A 20,515-nucleotide genomic window follows, 5' to 3' on the forward strand; every position below is an offset into this window, starting at 1 on the left:
CAGGAAGAGCAGAGAACTCCCTGCTGGCCGTCATTTGCCCCAGCCAGGAGCAAATCCCCTGAGAGGTGGAGGACCTATTCAACTGCATCCCTTCAGCTGAGAAAGCCCTAAAATGTCTGTTTCTCTCTGCACGAGTGGTGTAGTGATCAGATTATTATATAAAAGGTAACATCCTCTTCTAGAAGAAGGGAAAGGGGAGAGTCTTGGACCTTTTAAAGAATAGTTAAAGATACTTCTGAGGTGTGTGGTTGGAGTTGCTTCTGCTGTGACCCTGTTTTGGGAACATAGCTTACAGAGAAGGCTGGGTGTTTGAATGCTTTACTGTCTATAGCATTTTTATGCTGCTTTCTCTGTGAGCCTTTTTAGATTGCTCCTTGTGATTTGTCTATTTGGGGGCTCTGAATTGCATTCTGAGCTTAGAGATGCCTCTGTTCTTTGGCTGTAGAACTCAGGGGGGTTTTTTGTTTTGTTTTGTTTTGTTTTTACCTTTCACGTTGCCCAGTTCCATTAGATAAAAACATGAATTGAGCCTTTAATTTCTGTTTCATTTAAGTTAGAGGGAGAGGATATTGATTTAAAGCAGAGGAAGTGGTATCACCACCACTTAATAAGCAGCTTCTTGTGTATTCTCATTAGCCTGTGATCCCTATAATCAATAAAAAGTAGTAGGTGGTTTGTAACTTTAATATAGGCGGTAGTTAAAGTACTCGCAGAAACTGGAATTATTCTGGAGGTACCCATCCTTGTTGGCATCCACGGTAGGTGCTTAAAACTAGATAATTTAGATACTCTTAGCAATTGGTTTATCAGTCTAAGCCTTTGTATGTGATTTGTATGCACAGATTTGTGATAAGTATCTAAACCTACAGTGAAGTGAGCAATTCACTTGCTGGCTACATCGTGTCTTCCAAAGTTTCATAAGTAGTCTCTGAATTTGTGTTTCTTGGCAGTTTCCAGTGCAGATAAGGCAAATAACTTTAAAAGCACTTTTGGTTGTCGTTTGTTTCCAAGTCTAACACTGGAAAGCCTTTTGCTGTTAGGTAGGTTCGTGAGACCTGTCCCATGGCTGGAGGGCAGGGTCTTTCAGGTTCTCAGCAATCACTTTCCAAGCCTTGTGCCAGTTTTCAGCTTTCTTGCCTTCTTGGTCTCTTGTTCTGTGAAAATATCTATTGTGGCTTTCCCCCCCTTTCTCATTTAGGCAGAAGGTGGTGTCAGCAACATTTCTATAGTGATAAAAGTCTACAGTTAAGACTTGCATCCAAAGTTAGGGAAGATTCTCCTCAGTAAAGAGCAGTAGTTCAAAGACTAACATTAGAAGACAGCATTAGAAGACTTAATCAGGTGGCCCTCAAAGCAGAGACAAAGTACTTAGAATCGAAAATTAATATTTATCTAATTTTCAATTTCTCTTATAGCACATCTTTCTGTGGTGTCCATCATTGCTGCTGAGCTGATGTGCATCTTAGGATCAGTGCATAAGCAGTGCCAAAATATTACTTAGCCTGTCCATTCAATGGCTTTTGCAAGCTGCTGAAAACCTTTTTATGATCTATACATGGCTCATGCACTATTTCTTGGCCCCTTCTGTGCTAGGTACTTGGGTAAGATACAGCTTTGCTGGAGCTGAAGCGGATTGAGAAGATGAGCCTCCAGCCTCTCCTGATGCCCACATTGCCAGTTTCTTTTGCTAGCTTTGTGTAAACAGTGGTGAGAAGGTAGGCAAGACTGAAGTTTATACCCAGAGTTGTGAAGCCCCCTTTCTCTAGCCACCATCTATCTCTAGAGATGCCCAAACTGACCAAATGCCTTCTCTCCTCACTTAGGATTTTATATCTCCTGCTCTTGAGATCCACTGTGCTCTGAGCAGCTTGGGGCCTGTCACCTTTGTAAATCAGGCTGTAGTTTGGGCAACAGACACTTTTTTATGGGCTGGCTCTTGGTGGAATTTTCAACTCTAATGATCTGCTAGAAATAACTCTTTGTTGTTGCTTTTTCCATTTAAAATGCAGCCGCATAAGGGAGAGGGGTCATGTGGTCTTGTTCTTGATCATGGGGTTGTCACTATTGCTCAGTAGTCAGAGCGCTCTTCAAAAGTCTGGCCTCCTTCTGAAAGAGGCGCTAGGTTAAGCCAGTTTGCAGGAGTTTTCAAGCACTAGCAAAGTGAGCAAGGTCTCAGTTTTAGCAGAAGGCAAAGGGGGTGTACGGTAGAGCTGTCACTGCTTGTCCACATTGTCTCCAGTCCGGTAGGTTGCTAAATGGTACGCTTGCACCATTTTCCCAGCGTCGGACAGCATTGAGCAGGTGGTAACAGCTACAGAACGACACCGTGATAGCATAGGTCGTATCACCTTCTGCTGGAGCAAGCATGCCTGCGCAGCTCCAGGTGATCTGCCATAGCCCCGCAGCGCTGGCTAGTTGTTAGCTCTTGAACAAACACGGCCTCCTCTAAAACTCGGAAGGATGGGAAATAAGGGACACTGTGAGTCATTCTGTCCCTTCAGTGCCTCGGAGAGGCAGCAAACTGAACCAGGGAAGTCTTCGGGCATAGCACAGAATTGGATTGACTATTGCCAGGTCCACTTTGAAGCAAATCTTCTCCTGAGTTAGGAGCTGTGATACCTTATCAGTACATGTGTATAAACTAAATGCTTTATTTTTAGTTTACAAACTGCCAGGAGATCACAAGTTTTACTTGTTTCGTGCATGCAGCTTCAGGGTAAGGCATACTCATGTTTACCATTCTCTGCTCAAACTGGGATTAACTGTCTGACCTGTATGATCCCGGTTCTGTTAGCATGTTAGACGACTAGATTTTTGGTAATCAAGGTCAAAGTTGGTCAGATGTAAAAAGCTGATTCTTCCCCCAAGTTCTTGCTACTTATACATAGTTATGATAGTGCATAGTGATTATGAAATCAATTTTGATTTAAAAAAAAAATGCTTTCTAGTAGTAGTTCTATCAAGTAGTAGTCTATCAAAGTAATTTTGTTGTGATTTGAAGTTCTTGCTTCTGAGTGATATTTGTTCTACTTCAAAAGGAAATTTGAAATTTCTTGTTTAATTTTGTAATCCAGGATTACAGAACATCCTGCACTTTTTTTAAGTAAGAGGTCTGCTTTAATTAGAAAGGTTCTAATACCGATTAAGGCATTAGCCAAACTGGAATCCTCCCATCTCTCAATGAAATTATGAGAGTGCTGGGAGAACTATTTAGATAATCAAGGTTACAGAACATTTCATTAAGCAATGCACAGTCAGCCTTAATAGGATAAATACTCAATACCCCAAATCATGAACTTTTGAGACCTAGCAGGTGATTTCCTTTCCCCAAACAGTCTATGATCTATGTAGCAGATCCTGCAAATCTTCACCTGAACAGACCTGAATTGAGATTAATAATGTGAATAAAGTGTGAAAGATGAGGACCTATACAAACAAGCCACAGACAAAAGACAGTAAGGCTGGATTATAGCTCAGTCAGATGCATTCTACTTTACTGACAGTTAAGATTAAAAATACCAGTTATTCCATGTAGTGCCAGTCAAGGTGGTGATCTAGGTGGAGAGAGCCTGAGGAAAAGTAAAGTAAAACACAAAAATGAGAAGTGGGAAGATGTGATTTGCTCCCCTTTAAAAGAAAAAAAAATTGCCCCAGTTATCTGTAAGAGAAATCAACCATATAAAGAGCAGATAAAGACATTTAATATACTGTCTGTCCAATGTCGTAAAATATTAATGGATAAAAAGGATTGGTATTTTTTTTCCCCACTTAATGGAGAATCCCAGTTTTCAAATCTTGGACTGTGTACATTGAAAGGGATTTTCTGCTCAGTAGCTCAAGTTTTACAATTTTACTGTGGCCATTTAATCAACCAGGTCTTTAATTCAGCTGCATTGTGTTCCAGGAAACGTTTTGGACTCTAAAATTGGGAATTTCCACATTAAAGACTTCAAAATGCTATTGCACACTATAATCTATTTTTTTTTTTTTTTTTTTTTTAGTAATCTGAACCATCTGCCTCTAGATATTAAGGAATTCACTGCTTTAATCCAGATTATGGCTGACAAACTGGTTTTGGCATTCACGTTTCACTAGCATTGTGCCCTTGAAGAGCTGCTGTGGCTGTAGTAACTCTCTTGCTTATAACTGTTGGTTTTGAAAACATTTTTGGTTCAGTTTGGCATTGCTGTAGTTGTTTGCTCGTAGCTCTTTTTTTTTTTTTTTTTTTTTYTYTTGTGAAGAAGATGGCCTTCCTAATGAAAAGTATGTTGAGCAACCAGGTAAAGAATTTGGGACTTGGAGGTGGAGGGGAAGAAAGCAAAGAAGAAAGCACACCTTCTGACCCTGCAGCAGCCGCAGGAATGACCAGAGAGGAGTACGAGGAATATCAAAAGCAAGTGGTTGAGGAAAAGTGAGTACCTGTTCCTTATTATCAGTATTGGGCTGACTCCTGGTGACTTTGTTCAGATAAGAATAAACCAGAAAAAGAGCCAAACATCCCGTTCTCTTCCCCCTTTTCAAAGCACAAGAGTGTAAGACCATAAGAGTGGTCTTTTCTAAAGAAACTTTCCAAAATAAACGTTCACAACTGGATATAACAAAATGTTGTGTTTTTCCCTTTTTCCCCTCATCTTCCAACACTCTCCTACACACCTTGATATACTGGATTCATTCTTAATTGGGTTTGCCATACCTATCAATTTTTCTTCCATTGATACAAAGCTGGCTGTAAAGCAGTAGTTAATGCTAAAATGTGTATGATTTTTTCTCCTACAACTCTTTGCTTAGTATACTTTAAATATCTAATTTTTTCTTTTGTCCACATTTATCATGGCAGACACAAAGAAGTAATGAAAGAATGTTATGTTAAAACAGGTGATATTTATCTAAAGAAAACTTTTCTTAAGATAGTTAATATTTTTGTAATTGCAGTCTGTTTTTTTCCTGAAATCTACTAAATAAAGCAGAACTTTTCAACCATCTGATTAAACCTCAAGGATTTTATTTTGTCTGTAATTATGATCTTTAACCATTCCCTCTGTTTAAATATCAGAACAGAGATAAAATAAAGGGTTTTTAACATGTAGGAGTTTAAATCATGCATAATTATAAAGAAAGCAATTGATTTTTAAATCTCAGATGCATCTGTTCCTCTAATGATCAATTACATAATGGTTGTGTAAATCCTTCATTTAAGATGATTATAGGTGAAAGGTTAATGACTGATGGTATTTATGAGGTATCCAGGTCTGTATTTAGCAGTAGTCATTTCTATCATAACAACCTTGAATAGCTATCGTTTGTTCTGGAAAAAAATACAGAATGTTTGTTACGAATTTTTTCAAGGGTTATTTAAAAGAGAAATAATCACCTGCCTGCAGAAGGGTGCTCTCCTGAGAGTGAGAAGCAAAACAGGGTTTCTGGGATAGGGAAAATGCTTGGAAAAAAGGAAAAGAATTCTTTCTGTAATGCTTTAAAGTATGGCATATGTCTGGTACATGTCAAAATGTATTCGGGAATCGATGCAGCAGTACTCTGAAAGCACAGCTGGGAACTATAATAACTGAAGCGTTTTCGAAGAGGAAAAAAATGGCTGAGGACCGTGCACGCTGGTGTGGTTATGTAAGCGTCTGGCAGAAATCCTGGTCGCAGGCAGAACATCTGTTTCAGGGCTGCCTGGGTTTTACCCAGTTTTCAGCTGCACGGAGCGGAGAGCAGAGAGGTAAGTCCCTTGCTGGAGGTCGTACAGCGAGCTGGTGCCCGGGCAGAGCTTAGCCTTTGACACATGACCGTCCCAGCTCTGTGATCCTTTCTTGTTTGGTTTTGGTGGCTAAACCCATAAAAACGCCCTGGCTGCCGTTTCTCAGGAAGACGTGTAGCGCACAGGAAAAGCAGATGAGATGCTGTGGCAGCGTCCAGGGGAGCTGAGGTTTGCTGCCGGCATCGCAAGCGTTTAGGCCAGAGGGGACTGCCAGTCTGTGCTGTGCATTGCAGGCTCTTGACTCTCATAAAACTCCCCTAAATCTCTTTCCTGTTCCCATAAAGCTTCATGTTCCCACTGCCAGCTAGGACTGCTACCTGTTCCTCTGGAGGCGACGGAGAGGAAAGTGGAGAGCAAGGGGCAAAATGCCCCAGAAGTGGCAAAAAATCTCTTTCCGGTCTTCCCATCAATGACTGTTAGAAAGAAGCTGGCTTCCACAGTGTTTAAGATGGCTTCCAGTTGATATGAACCTGTTTATAATTAAAAATAAAATACAATAAAATAGAATAAAAAAGAGAGGGGTAAAATGTCCAAAGATTAATTTGTGGAAGCAGAGGAAAAATAATATTTCATTTTGCAGGTAGTTTTGATATGACAAAATACATATATAGGAACAAAACCAATTTTGCCTGAGACTTTCCATGAAACTTCTTCTGAACAAAAGGGGGTAAAAGGTGAATGTTCATCTAATGTTACCAAAAAGGTCTGCAGATACACAACTTGCAAATAAATAAGTAATCTAACCAAGAATTGTGTTGAAGCGTTCTTAAATCATGAATAAGTACTTTTCCACAAATTGAAGCTGTGGAACTCATTTCCACGGGTTAATTTAGAAGAATGAGTGGATTCAAAAAGAGACTAGACAAATCCATAGATGACAGAGGCCACCTAGGCCTATTAAAGACAATGAAGTAGAGCCAACTTCCAGCTCAAGCAGTCCCTAAATCACAGACTTTTGAAAGCTGGGCAGCTATTGTATGAGATAGTTATCCTACTCTTAAATTCCTTCTTTAAGTGTCTATTACTGCCTACTGTTGGAGATGACTGTAGGATAAGTGAACTTTTTGGTCAGAAAGACCAAGAAGACCCAGACCAGAAAGACCATTCTGACATGTTGTGTTTTTATGTGTTATGAATCACAGAATCACAGAATCGCTGAGGTTGGAAGGGACCTCTGGAGATCATCTAGTCCAACCCCCCTGCTCAAGCAGGGTCACCTAGAGCACATTGCACAGGATTGCATCCAGGCGCGTTTTGAATATCTCCAGAGAAGGAGACTCCACCACCTCTCGGGGCAACCTGTTCCAGTGCTCTGTCACCCTCACAGTGAAAAAGTTTTTCCTCGTGTTCAGATGGAAGTGTCTGTGTTTCAGTTTGTGCCCATTGCCTCGCGTCCTGTCGCTGGGCACCACTGAAAAGAGTCTGGTCCCATCCTCTYGACACCCTCCCTTCAGATACTTGTGCACATGAAGCATGTTACGCTTGTAGAATGGGAACGCTGACATGCAGCCCCACTTCTGTAAGTGCCCCTGGTGGAATAAGCAAGGAACAGGCTTAACTTTTCTGTGCTGTTTGTTGGAATTGTTCACTGTTACAGCGAGGAGTCGGAGCTAGTGTGGGTGCAGCATCTAGACAAGCAGCGCTAGCTTATTCTTTATTCTTCGCATGACTTACGGGAACTGCTCTGAGATTAAGCTTGTGATTCAGAAAGTCTGGCACCGGTAATCACTTTAATAGTAACTCCTTTTGTGCCTTTAGCCAAGTTATATAACTCTGGGAATAACTGTTGCATGTAGCTTTCTGCAGCTGAGTGATTGGTTCAACGTAAAAGACAGTATTTTGTTAGTATTCTGAAGAAACTTTTTTTCTGATTTCCAGGATGGAAAGAGATGCAACATTTGCACAAAAAAAGGCAGAGAGAGCCTGTCTCAGGGTTCATCTGAGAGAAAAGTACAGACTCCCTAAGGTAAGCCAGTAGTTCACGGTCTGATCTAGGTCAATGACTGATTCTGAAACAACTTCATTCAGAACTGCTGGTGCACAGTTTTGAAAACAGCAAATTGCCTTCATCTGTGGGATTCCCGCTGCAGCTCAGAAGAGATGGAGGAGACCAGAGCCATGGTTTTCACTGGTGGCTGGTTGTTTTCAACCCCTTTCTTTCTTCTTGGTAGGTAAATCTACTGGAAAGATTCTTGTAATCCTTCTCTCTACTATCGGGTCTGAGGTGGAAGACTAGGCAAGATCAATCCCTGGTCTCATCCGGTCTGGCAATTAGTATACATGTTCTTAACTCAGCAACCTACAACAGTTAAATCAATTAAAAGCAAATAAAAAACCTGAAAACTCTTCCATGAGCTGTGGAGCACAAATTTCCCTAAACTTTTGAATGCTTATTTTTCCTATCTTCTTCTAAGACGTGCAAGCAAACTGTCCCTTCTTTCTTCTTTAGAGCTGCCGGTTTGTCAAATAATCCCAGGGAAACCAAAATACAGACAATGAAAGCTTTCAGTAGCAGGGAAATCTGGAGATTTGTTAAAAGTAGGCAATAGCTGCAATAGCTTCTGGATCATGGTAAAAAGCATAGTTAGCATTTAAGTTGATGATATTTTCCTGACATCCAGACACACATATAGGCAATTCTCTGCTGTATTCAAAGTGTTTTCCTGTATCAGAATGAGGGCTGGCTCCTCTGTTTGTTCTGTTTCTGTTATTTTCTCTATTCCATGTTTTGAAGGATTTAACTACCAAACTCTTGTTTATCAAATGCTTAGCACTAAGCCAGTGCTAAACGTAAACAGATCTTACCTACTGAAAAAGAGAAATTATGAAACTTGTATGTTCTGGAGGTGATTTCCTGACACAAGGTGGTGATTTTTTTTTTATAATGAAGAAAGCTGGTATCTGTTCTGAGGACTATGGGTGAGAACTGGGGTGAGCTAAAGGAGTGAGAGCCAGAATAGCATTTGACACCTGGGGAGGTTGGAAGATCCTGCAAAAGGACAAGGGAGGTAAGGCCGTAGCAGAAAAGCTGTGTGCGTTCTTCGCATTTGGGTTCGCTATGAAGGACTCCAGGTAAGTTTCCTATGACACGCTTTTTTTATGGGGGTGAGTCAGAGCTCAGTTTTGTCAGAGGTTTTAAAATAGACAAAACTTACAATGTAGTCTGTTGTTAAACACTATACAGTACACCAGAGCCAGAGCATTTACACAAGAGTTCTTAAGGATTTCAAATTATGAAACGGTCAAACTTGCTGAGGTGTGTAGTCTGTCACTTAACCTCAGAAGATGACAAATGTGAAGACATTTTCAAAAAAAGGTTCCAAGGGATATACAGAGAGCAACAAAAAAATAACTGACTTCTGTAAGGGAAATGTAGGGAAAACTATACTAAAGAAGAAAGTTAGTAGATCTATGGGCACAAATGATCTGATGGGGGAGGGGAAGAGAAATACGACTTCTGAGTCAGAGCCCAGCCTTTCAAATCTATTAGCACTGTCGGAAGAAATGACTAATCACAAGGGTGAAAATGCTTAGTTCCAGTTTTTCAAAAAAACTTTTGGCAAAGTCCTTCCCTGAAGACTTTTTAAAGAAAAGAAATTGTGGTGGGATGGGAAGGAAGAGGAGTGAATGGCAGCGTGACAAGTTCAGTGACTGTACAGAATTGTTAAGGATAGTGAAATGCTTAAAGCTCACTGCAAGAAGTTAAGGAAAGATCTAATGATAATGAGTGACTGGGCAGTGAAATACTGAGTGAGGTGCACTGCAAGAACAGTGGGGGAGACAAGGACAAGGAACAGAGTTTTCCACTTCCTGCAAAATCTCCAGGCCATCTGTAGATGTTGACTATTGCTGTACTCAACATCTGTAAATCTCCTGATAAAATTATTTTCCATTCTTTGTAAAGAAGTGGATAAAGAGCCATCTGTGCAAATGAGTAGCAAGGCTTTTATTACTGTCCATATAGGGCCACCCTAAAACTTGAAATTCTGCTCTGGGCCAGAGGATTAGAAGACTGTGTTTCATCATGATTTTGTTACGCTTGGTTGTAGCACGTGGCTTTGTCCACTTGGTGTGCTTTTCCATTTTGTCCAGAGTACGTTGCAGTGTTAGCTCTGACACACAGAAAATAACTCAAGGTTCTGTGCTTGAAAAAGTTGTTTTTGTGTTGTTTTGTGAGCTTCCTCCGTGGGCAGGAGGGAGGTAGTAGGGGACAGTGTAATCTGCACAGAGATTTGAATCATACATTTGCTCAGAACTTCTACTGCCATGAAGATCTCAGCATTTATTGAAGATTTCATTTATATCTCATAAGGAAGCATTTGACTCTTCTTAGCAATTGAAAGTTTATGTGGCTAGTGCTACCTGCCAGCTCTGAGTCCTTACCATTTATTTTCTGTTCAGTACTTTCCAGTGCTTTCCTGATTCATTATGATAGGGCAAGGTGAAAAATCCATCTCATCTAAATTTAGTTGCTAAAAATTTGATACTTAAGCCAGGCAGGTACAGTTATGTCATAACTATTCAGGTACAGTTATGTCATATGACTTCAGTGACTTGCTGAAATTTTGTCATCTGAGCAAATGACTCCTGGAAATAATGGGTGTTATCTAGGGTGTCTTTCCCTTTGGAGATAGTGTTATGACCATGCCATTGGTGCTCTCTCCGTATTTTCCATTCCTTGCCTCCTGCAGTCAGCTGGGTTCAGAGCTTGCTGGTTCCACATGAAGATGTGAACTGCTGTTTGTTTTGGTGGCCTCTTACACATCACCCAGATTACAAATAGGATGAACTGAAATATGTTTAACTAAATGCCCAAGTCCCTGCTCTGTGGTACAGAACTACAAAGGTATTTAGGTGCTGACCTCCAAGGGATTTCAAGGACATTAAGGGTCTACACACCTCTGTGGTTGTAAGCCCAGCTAGATTGGAGTCAGATTATTATATCAGTATAATTACAATATTCTAGCAGTATATGGCTCACATTTTCCTGCCATTTGTATTCTGGGTTGAGGAATTTAATTGGGATGAATTGGGATGATAGCTGTAGTCAAGATAGAGAAGTCTCCATGCAACTTTTTATTCTCTGTATTAATTAAGCAGCAGTAATGAAATTAACAATCAACAGGGAGTTCAACACATTCAAAATATCCTCAACTAACAAATTATTAATGCCCAGGCTATTTCATTCATAATTGCTCAGGGTTACCATCACAGAGATTATGTAACAGCAGGGAATAAAGAGTCAGCCCTAGACCTGTGGGCAGCTGCCTTATTAAGACCCAACTTAAAGAAAAGTTGGGGGAGAAATCTTCCCAGGAGCTGTCAAATCTGCTGATTTTTAACTATGCCAAAGTGCAAGGATTGGGAAGGGATTGTCTGAGTCTGAAATATCTATAGCATCTTCTCGCACCTACAAGAGAAACGTGTTATACTGAAGTGAGGAAGAAAAAGTGAAGGGTTGCATGGTTACACAGGTAGCCTAAACTGGGATAACACCAGCCTTTAGATGACAGGCCCTATGCCCTTCACGGGGCATCAATTGCCTGAAAAAGATCTGTTTTTTTTCTGCTCTTCCTTTCCCCTGAATACTGGTTCTACTTGTATGAATTAGGTTCTGCTATAACGGCCAGTCCATGGCCCGAAATTACCAATTGGAGTCATTGAATACAAGGAAAAGAGCTTTGCGAACATTTCCTTTTAATGTATGTTGTACAGCTGAGTTTAAAAGGAACGTCTTTTTCTTGGATTTTTTGTGAAGTTGTTCATAGTATTTTTAATGAAAATTTTATAACAATTTGCTGTTTAACAAAACTTTGACGTTTCTTCAGAGGTGTTCTTTTCTGGAAACAAAGTTTCCTATAGTGACTGTAAAAAAAACAACAACATAATTATTATTTTAAATTGGTGATGGGTTTTGAAGTTGTGGAAATTCTGATGTGGCAAAATACCACAGTGATGTTTTTCTACAGAAACATTTTTTTCGTGTGGAAAAATTTCTGTCAAACCTAACTAGCAGTATTAAACCTCTTTGCACAAATGATTTCTTTCTTGCTTTTTTGAGCACAGTGTGAAGAATTTAACCTGGCCAAAGTTATTATAGATACTGAAGATATTTAGAATCCTTCCTTATCTTTGACCTGGAAAGAATTTGAAAAAATGAGCGGAAGGGTTAGTCAAGATTTCTTAGCAAGTTGGTTTCTGTGGCTTTTTGTTTGCTCTCCAAAGTTACCCTATTGAAAATCGGTTCTGGGAGTCTGTCTTTTAGTGGAAGTCAAGTCAATAGGATTCGGCTCAAAAGGATTTCCTTTATGTTAAGATGATCTACCCTGTTTTCTTGTACCTAATTTGCATTTTATATGAACCAAAAAATATTTTTCTGGTTGAGATGGGGTTTTGAGACTGGGACCAAGAGCCCAAAGCAAATCTTGAATCAAAGCAGAAATCCTAGTATAAGTTACCATCAGTGAAAGTTTCATAGCATTCCCGTTACCTTCAAGGACTGACCGTAGACCTCATAGCCACCTCTACACACATCATCTCTGCTACCTTCTCCCACAGCAATGAATCTTTTCAGATTCCTTCTCCAGTTATCACTTGTCATACTCCTCAAAATAAATTCATGAATTAATAAGGGGTTCCTTCAGTCACTTCTGTCTACATCCAAATCTGCCAGGGCACTTGTTTTGATTGTCCATGAGCAGGGGGCTTAATGGCTCCACTTACTCCCTTTCCTATCGGGGCTTTTGGTGGTGCTTCTGGCCTTATGTTAGTACAACCCTTCCAGCTTGGCAGGAGAAACCAGATGGGAAGGGCTCCTTTAGTAGGACGCTTCTTTAAAAAGTTTACCATTTACCAGTGAGGTGTGTGGTTGGTGTGGTTTTTTTGTTTGTTTGTTTGTTTTTTAAGAGAGTTTCTCAGTGTTCTGTGAATCTAGTGCTACATCTAAACTGACAGATGAATCAATGCCAGGGCGCACTCTCTAATGCTGGAGTGCCATCACCTCTATTGTTAATCTACTTGACAGTCCCTAACGCAATTTTGGTCTGAGCCCACTATCCTATCACAATTTGGGAGCAAAGGCATATATGACTGAGAAATTTTAAAACATACCCTTGAAACTGAGCAATGGAATTGTATGTTTATACATTTTCTTTGTGGCAAGCACAGCTAAATATAAAAACATTTGCCACCATCTCTGCTCAACTGTTTGAAGAAGCAGCTATTTCTGCATACCATTTCCAAGGATATGAAGGATAAGAAGGTGATCAGGTGTAGTCAGCATGGATTCACAAAGGGGAAATCATGCTTAACCAATCTGATAGCCTTCTATGATGGAATGACTGGCTGGGTGGATGAGGGGAGAGCAGTGGATGTTGTCTACCTTGACTTCAGCAAGGCTCTTGACACTGTCTCCCATAACATCCCCATAGGGAAGCTCAGGAAGTGTGGGCTAGATGAGTGGACAGTGAATTGGTGGATTGAGAACTGGCTGAAAGGCGGAGCTCAGAAGGTTGTGATCAGTGGCACAGAGTCTAGTTGGAGGCCTGTAGCTAGCAGTGTCCCCCAGGGGTCAGTACTGGTTCCAGTCTTGTTCAACTTCTTCATCAGTGACCTGGATGAAGGGACAGAGTGCACCCTCAGCAAGTTTGCTGAYGATMMAAAACTGGGAGGAGTGGCSGATACRCCAGAGGGCTGTGCTGCCATTCAGAGAGACCTGGACAGGCTGGAGAGGTGGGCRGAGRGGAACCTCMTGAAGTTCAACARAGGCAAGTGCAGGGTCCTGCACCTRGGGAGGAATAACCCCMTGCACCAGTMCAGGTTGGGGGTTGACCTGCTGGARAGCAGCTCTGCRGAGAAGGACCTGGGAGTGCTGGTGGACACCAAGTTGACCATGAGCCAGCAATGTGCCCTTGTGGCCAAGAAGGCCAATGGTATCCTGGGGTGCATCAGGAAGAGTGTTGCCAGCAAGTTGAGGGCGGTGATCCTTCCTTTCTGCTCAGCCCTGGTGAGGCCACACCTGGAGTACTGTGTCCAGTTCTGGGCTCCCTAGCATAAGAAAGAGATGGAGCTACTGGAGTGAGTCCAGCAAAGAGCCACTAAGATGATTAAGGAATTGGAGCATCTCTCTTATGAGGAAAGGCTGAGAGAGCTGGGCCTGTCTGAACAGGAGGAAAAACTTCTTGACTGTGAGGGTGACTGAGCACTGGAGCAGGTTGCCCAGAGAGATTGTGAAGTCTCCGTCCCTGGATATATTCAAAAGCTGTCTGGACAGGGTCCTGGGCAACATGTTCTAGGTGACCCTGCTTGAGCAGGGGGGTTGGACTAGATGATCTCCAGAGGTCCCTTCCAACCTCAACCATTCTGTGATTCTGTGATCCTCTTCTGGCTGTTGAATTGCCAGTGAAACATCAGAAATGGCAGAAGTAAAGGACCTAGCAGACACACAATTAAAAATTAGAAAACAAAGCCACCTGAGCTCAGAAAGTGATTATATTATGTAAATACAGGTTATAAATGATATGTCTTTTCTATGGAGCAGCAGTTGGATGCTGATTCTGAACCTGAGCCATCAAAGGCCCTCTAGTGCCAATTTCATAAAATTACAGCACTGTTATGTGAAAAACACCTTTATTTGCTTGAATCTAAAAGCAAATCATGATTTGGTTGAAAAGTGAATCAGCCTTGTGACTTAAGATAAAATTATGCCATCTGCATTTAAAAAGTTTGGCAGACTTCATTTATAATCAGGGATTAAAAATGCATTTTTCTCTAACTTTGAAAAACATGGGGTTTTTTTGGTAATGAAAACCTTGCAAACTCTCTTTCCAACAAAGGGAAGTGTGTATATATATAAAATATTGTAGAATGTTTTGAGACAGGAACTATGGAAAAAAGCAGGGAAAATTATGGAGAAAGCCTCATTTAAGTTACCTCAGCTAGTCCTTCCCCGCAGTGTATATGTTGAATGAAGCTTTTGTAAGCAAATCTGAAGTGAATACAGTTTTATATAACATCTCATTTCAGATCAACAACCCTCCTTAAGGTCATTTGTCTTTTAAAATAATCTGAAGATGCAGTTTTTAATCTTCAGAAAAGGAGGACTATTGCTACACCTATAGCTTCTCGTTGAAATGGAGCTTCTCCTTTAAATGGAAGGATTATCACCCCTGTGAGTCTTTGAGTCTTTCGCAGAGGGTTATCAAGGCCACACACTTGTATTTAAACCTTGATGTCTTTGTCACTGCCTAGAGGTGCTGGTATTATGGCTGCCCACCCCTTTACAGAAGTAACTTTGCCTGCACTAGGTAGTCTCACGCTTGCAGGAGGTGTCAGACCTGCGTACCTCCTACAGACTAAACAGACCGTCTGCAATGAATCCTTTTTGTCTGGAATGAACCAAAGTTGCTGAGCTTGTTCAGATTAACAGTGCAGTCCCCAATGAAGCAGATAAACTGTGTGTTTCGTCTGTGCACAGCACACAGCCTGCATGATCACAGGACTCGATGGAAGTGCAAGATCAACTCTGTGCATGTGTAAAGGTGGCTTTCATTCCTGCAGTTGATACGTTAAGTAGTTGTAGACACTCGCGCAGAGCTACAGCCTGGCATCATAAAGTCTAGACAAATACAGTCCATCCTCAGATTTGCTCTGGACAGAGTGTCCAGCTGGAAGAGAAAGGCACATGCCTGGAGAAGCATGGATGTATGTTAGTTCTATGCATGACCGGTGTCCTATATAGGGATATAAGGAAAGAGGGCAGATTGTCCACCATGCTCTTTAGTCGCCAACTGCAATATACCATTTGTTCTAGGTGGTGAGTGCTCAGCATAGTGACAAGTGAAGAAAGAGGTAAACATATCCTGAGGGCACGTTTAATTACAGCAAGATTCGTTATGCAAAAAAAATGAAGTACAAGATTTTAAGTGGTTGATTGGATTATAGGCCTAAATCTCTAAACACTAGCATTTTACTTGGCAGATGAGTAGAAAGATACTGTTAGATTTTTCACTAGGCTTTGTTTTCCTTTTGGAGGCAAATGTAGAGCCAGCTACTGTGCAGCATTTCCCTGCAGCGTGACCACACTCTGTGAGGCCCTGGCTTTAAGTCTGAAAGGGGCAAGTTTTAAAGGCTTAAGGACAGTTAGATGCCCAGCTCCCACCTAAAAGTCAGGGGGAGCATGGTGTGTCTCTGCTTTCCAAAGTCTCCCATCAGTAGTGCTTATTCGGATCCTGAGATGGCATTAAGATCTCCGCAATCATCCTTGGGCGACCTCCCACAAATGCACTGCTACCTCGTAGGACTCCAGAAGATGCAATGGTGATTGGCTCCGTCTCCAGCAGGATTTTGACTCTGGTATACACAAACTGTGTTTGGGGCCAAACTTCCAGCGCCAACAGTGGGCGATCCAAGGTATGACAGGGACTCTAAGGTAGCAGAGCTGTTAAGCGTACACTTAGCTGTGCTGATTTGCAACAGAAGCAAGTACATTTTGTAGGATATGCTTTTTTGCTTTTGTGTGTCTACCTTTAGAGAATTTCTTGTCTGAAAGTTTGCTTTCTCTGCTTTCTTTATGAAAATATATGTTATTTCAGGAAAAAATGAAGTTATTACCTGCACACTGTATAGCCCTGAAAAAAAATGCAACTCTCTATGATACAACATTATGGCAGCAAAATGGTCTCAAATCTGTGATAATGTAGTCCAGCTGCATTAATTATTTTGAAAAATGAAGCTAATTTCGGGTGGGACAGAAACTCTGAATATGACCAGTATCAATCCCTATCACACATGGTAAATGGAAGCATGAAATTCAAGACTAAGCAGGGCCCCCTTTTCAGTGCAAAATTTAAAGCTCTGTGTTATCTGGGCCAGATTTATAAGAGAAAGCAGTCCCTTAATGAACCTTAATCCTATTAACAGTATTGTCAACTTGGGTTTGTCATGAGAAAGATGTTTTTATCCATGAGACGTTTGGTTTGTGGACAGCTTTTGCATCCCCAGAGTATTTAGTGCATCGGCTCCGTACAAAGCACAGTGCGTTATTACTGTCTGTTTTGAACATTAATTCTCACTTGACGCTGCAAGCTGCTTTCGTCAATCTGGCCAACTTGTGTTCTTGTGAGTTGTTCTCCCGCAAACACACCACGGGGCAGTGTCACTTTAGTGGGGGGGTCTGATACCTAAGATAAGGTGAAAATAGATGTTCTGTCATAAGCTATATTTCAAAAGCTAGCCAGTTGGAGACTGTTCTGGGTCTCATTAAGTTGAGGCTTTTTTACTGAAAGGCTTTCATCTGAAATATCAGTAGTATGGGACCAGACTGAACAGCTCCAATAACTATGCCACTGCTTTGAGAAACTCCATGTCTAAAATCAGGAATGAGCTATCAGTAATAACAAGTAAATGCATTAGGGAAGGTCAAGCAAGGAAATAAGATGGTCCAGACTTCAGTAGAGCAGGGGCCTTTGGTGCAACACCATCCCAAACATATTCATTCATGTTCTAGAAGTCTTTTGTTTGCGTCATATGGCCGTTGCTCCAATATACAGTAGTGTGCAGTGATGATGTCTTAAATTATTGCTAGTTCTAAAGGGTGGTAAATGTGTGATCAGCTGCTTGATGGGACCGTTTGAGTAATTAACACAGTATCCTTTATTATCATCTTCTACTGCTACTTGGGAGAATCTCAAAACCGGTAACTCCTCTGATAGCCAGGGCTTGGTGATTAAAAGCTTAACACATTGCTCCTGCTACACAATTAATAAAGAATACTTCTGCTGATTGGGATGCTGTTTCTAGCTCCCACAAATCTGATGGTGACAACCCACAGCTGAAGGGGTTAAGAGATGGCCTCACTCCTTTTAGCCACACAGTAGTAACGGTCATGATACGCTTCTCCGTATTTTTCATAAGAGATATGGGGGGAAATCAGGTTAAAGAGAAGTACGGTTTTCACAGACATGGTACTGTACAAATATATATAAGAGTAAACAGTGGCTGTGCAGTTGAGCAGACCTTGCTAAGGCCTAAAACTACACAGCCATTGCTCATATACATGCTTTCATTCATTCTTTCATTCATTCATTCATTCATTCGTGCAAACCCAGGACTCCTCTCACTCTCAAAAACACCTCCTGCTGACAGCATTGCTGCTTATTCATATCAGGCCTTTGCTGCTGTCATGCTTCATTTTGAGATGTAATGAGGCATTAATGCTTATCTTTGATGTGTGAACTGTGTCAAAATATGCCGTTCTTATGAGCACTGGATCCATCAGAATCCACTACAAAATGTGAACAAAATCACCATTGTTTGAAAAACTGACATAGCCCCGCTGATAGAGGCAGGCAGGAAGCGAGCGTGTATAGCACTTACTGCCTCCCAGCCTTTTTAATTGCTTGACCAGGTCCTTCTCTTGTCTCCTTTTGCTTTCTCAGACTCATGCTCAAGCGCCATCCTCTTTTGTTGTCTAAGTCCTCCTGTTACCCCCCTTACCAGCGCTGCAACAGTGCTCTGATTATGTACCGGGCAGCCCCTGCTTTTCATCGTGCCCCAGAGACGCCAGCCGAAGACCTACATATGGTTTAGACATGTGGGTTGGGGAAGACAGAGACCTTTTTTCCATTAATTCTTTTCTAGGTTTCTTTGTACTGTGTGAGTTTTGTTCTGTGAGAAGTTCTAGGTAGAAGATACTTCACTTTAAAGGCCCAGGCTGGTTAGCAGGTTCCTTTCAGTGTTCACTCGAACCCTGGAAAGCTTTTCAGATGAGCTATGTCAGAAGCCCTCGTGTATGTCTAGCTTCTAAAATGGTAGGTCTCCGAGCTGAAATGCTTTTTGTTTTAATATGAAATTTTGTGTAGTTTGAGCATTCTCTTTTTGTCCTGCTTTTGAATAAAAAGTATATGAAAGGTAAAAACAATAATAAGACCTTCCATGATGAAATTCAAAAAGAGGGGTAGAAGAAAGGGTTCAAAATTAGTGTGACTAGAATGAAATTGGCCTATCGAACAAAATGCTGGTGATGTACGTAAGGGTTTGTGTTGTTCGTGATAGACCTTGCTACACTAAGCTTTTTCAGATCTCTCTGCGTGCATGTGTGCAGAGCACCTGGGTTTTTTTGATCGGCAGGAGGGTCTGTTCAGGATTACAGCCCTGCTGTCTCTCATATACTTCAATACAGATATTTGCACACAGATCAGCAGAATTCCCCTGCTCATCCAGCCTTTCATACAAAAGGTGGCAAGCAACAAAACTGCTCAAATAAAATCCAGTGGCTATTAGGCTTGCATTAGAAATAGGGCCATATTTCACATTAAGCAAAATATATGTAATTTAGTAGCTCAGATTCACACTTTTTTTTAACTGCTAATTATTTTATCTCCCCAACTGTGACAAAAATGAAAAAGTCATCTGGCAGGCAAACTCCATACGTGTTTTGATGTAATAAAATCCTGAATGTCATCAGTAGGTTAAATTAACAGAAATCCAGCAACAGCCTCAAAGGAAATGGCAGGAAATGTGAGCTGACTTTCTAAACTAGGAGAAGGGAACCCGTAGCATGATGTTCCAGCGGCCAGTTTCTAGGAAGTTAACTGCATTGCTCAACAGCAGCCACTTCCATTCAACTCCTGGGCATTTTCCAGCAGACCACTGAAATACCAATAGTTTTGTTTGTTTTTTTTTGAATCTAAAAACATCTGAAAACTTTGACTGAACAATCTGTGCGTTTGATTCAATTCCCACTAAAGCCCCCTCCATCTCCCTCCCCCACCCCACCCCACCCCCAAAAACCCCTCAGCGGTAGTTGCTTTGGATCCTGGACTAGCAGAAACAGAAAATACTGTCATGTATTGTTTCTGTTTTCTGTGTCTGGTTTTGTGTCAGAGTGAACTGGATGAGAACCAAATACAGATGGCTGGAGATGATGTGAGCTTGCCAGAAGACCTTCAGAAAATGGTGGCAGATGATCAGGCGGAGGAAGAGGACAAGGACTCCATCCTGCGACAGCTGCAGAACATTCAGAATATGGATATGGACACGATCAAAGAAAAGGCTCAAGCTACCTTCATGGAGATGAGGCAGGCTGCTGAGCAGAAGTGCTCTGTGATGTAGAAGAGACGCCACCTCCGAGCGAGCTCAGCCTTGTCTCCCGGGTGCGGCGGGGTGAGGGCCACCAGAGAACGGCACTTGGCTCTGCCGCAGTAAATGTAAATACGAGAGAGAGAGAGAGAGAGAGAGAGACTTTGAAACCTCCAGGGGGTCAAAATTTAGGTCCCATGGCTGCTTAGTGCTAAGTTAGAACTGATCATCGCTTTTTTAACAAAACGTTTTTCCCCATGGAAAAAAATGGCTTAATAAGCAACTATTTGGGAAAAAGTGTGCCTTTTTCCATTTTTTACCAAAAAGTCTTCAGAAATGCTACTAAATGTATTTTTTTAACCAAAATTGTGCTTCTGATGCATAACATATCTGTTATCAGTCATTTAATACTGTTTTCAGAAAATACATACATATATATATGTAATAAAAAAAAATGTTCCAAGCGTTTTGAAACAAAATTAGTATTCAAATGTTGACATTTTCTGCAAGATTTTTTTTTTTAATTTAATTTTATTTTTGACCATCTCTGCATTAAATACAGCACAAGGCAAATGCTGAAGCATATAATCTTACAGCTTGGGCCAAAGCGTTATCATACGTGGAACTGAGCAGGGCCTTGCAGGAAGCCAAGGCTTGGCCCACGAGTGGTGGGTG

At 41.2% G+C, this 20,515-nt stretch overlaps 1 protein-coding gene across 1 annotated transcript; it reads left to right on the top strand.

The window, feature by feature from the left end:
• Positions 1–1,582: 1,582 nt before the first annotated feature.
• On the top strand, positions 1,583–20,290 carry CPLX4 (complexin 4). The gene is made up of 4 exons (XM_026070143.1): positions 1,583–1,715; positions 4,242–4,411; positions 7,640–7,727; positions 19,646–20,290. Exons 2-4 carry the CDS (start codon positions 4,245–4,247, stop codon positions 19,871–19,873), a joined length of 483 nt encoding a protein of 160 aa, XP_025925928.1. The 5' UTR covers positions 1,583–1,715; positions 4,242–4,244; the 3' UTR covers positions 19,874–20,290.
• The last annotated feature ends 225 nt before the right edge of the window (positions 20,291–20,515 follow it).

Source organism: Apteryx rowi, unplaced genomic scaffold, assembly GCF_003343035.1.
Source record: "Apteryx rowi isolate R43461 unplaced genomic scaffold, aptRow1 scaffold_304, whole genome shotgun sequence".
Classification (NCBI taxonomy): Eukaryota; Metazoa; Chordata; class Aves; order Apterygiformes; family Apterygidae; genus Apteryx; species Apteryx rowi.

Excerpts from the sequence above, each read along its gene's own strand:
- CPLX4 (XM_026070143.1), top strand. The coding sequence starts at position 4,245 with ATGGCCTTCCTAATGAAAAGTATGTTGAGCAACCAGGTAAAGAATTTG. Across the intron at positions 4,412-7,639 it reads AAGCAAGTGGTTGAGGAAAA|GATGGAAAGAGATGCAACAT; the intron begins GTGAGTACCTGT and ends TCTGATTTCCAG. Across the intron at positions 7,728-19,645 it reads AAAAGTACAGACTCCCTAAG|AGTGAACTGGATGAGAACCA; the intron begins GTAAGCCAGTAG and ends GTTTTGTGTCAG.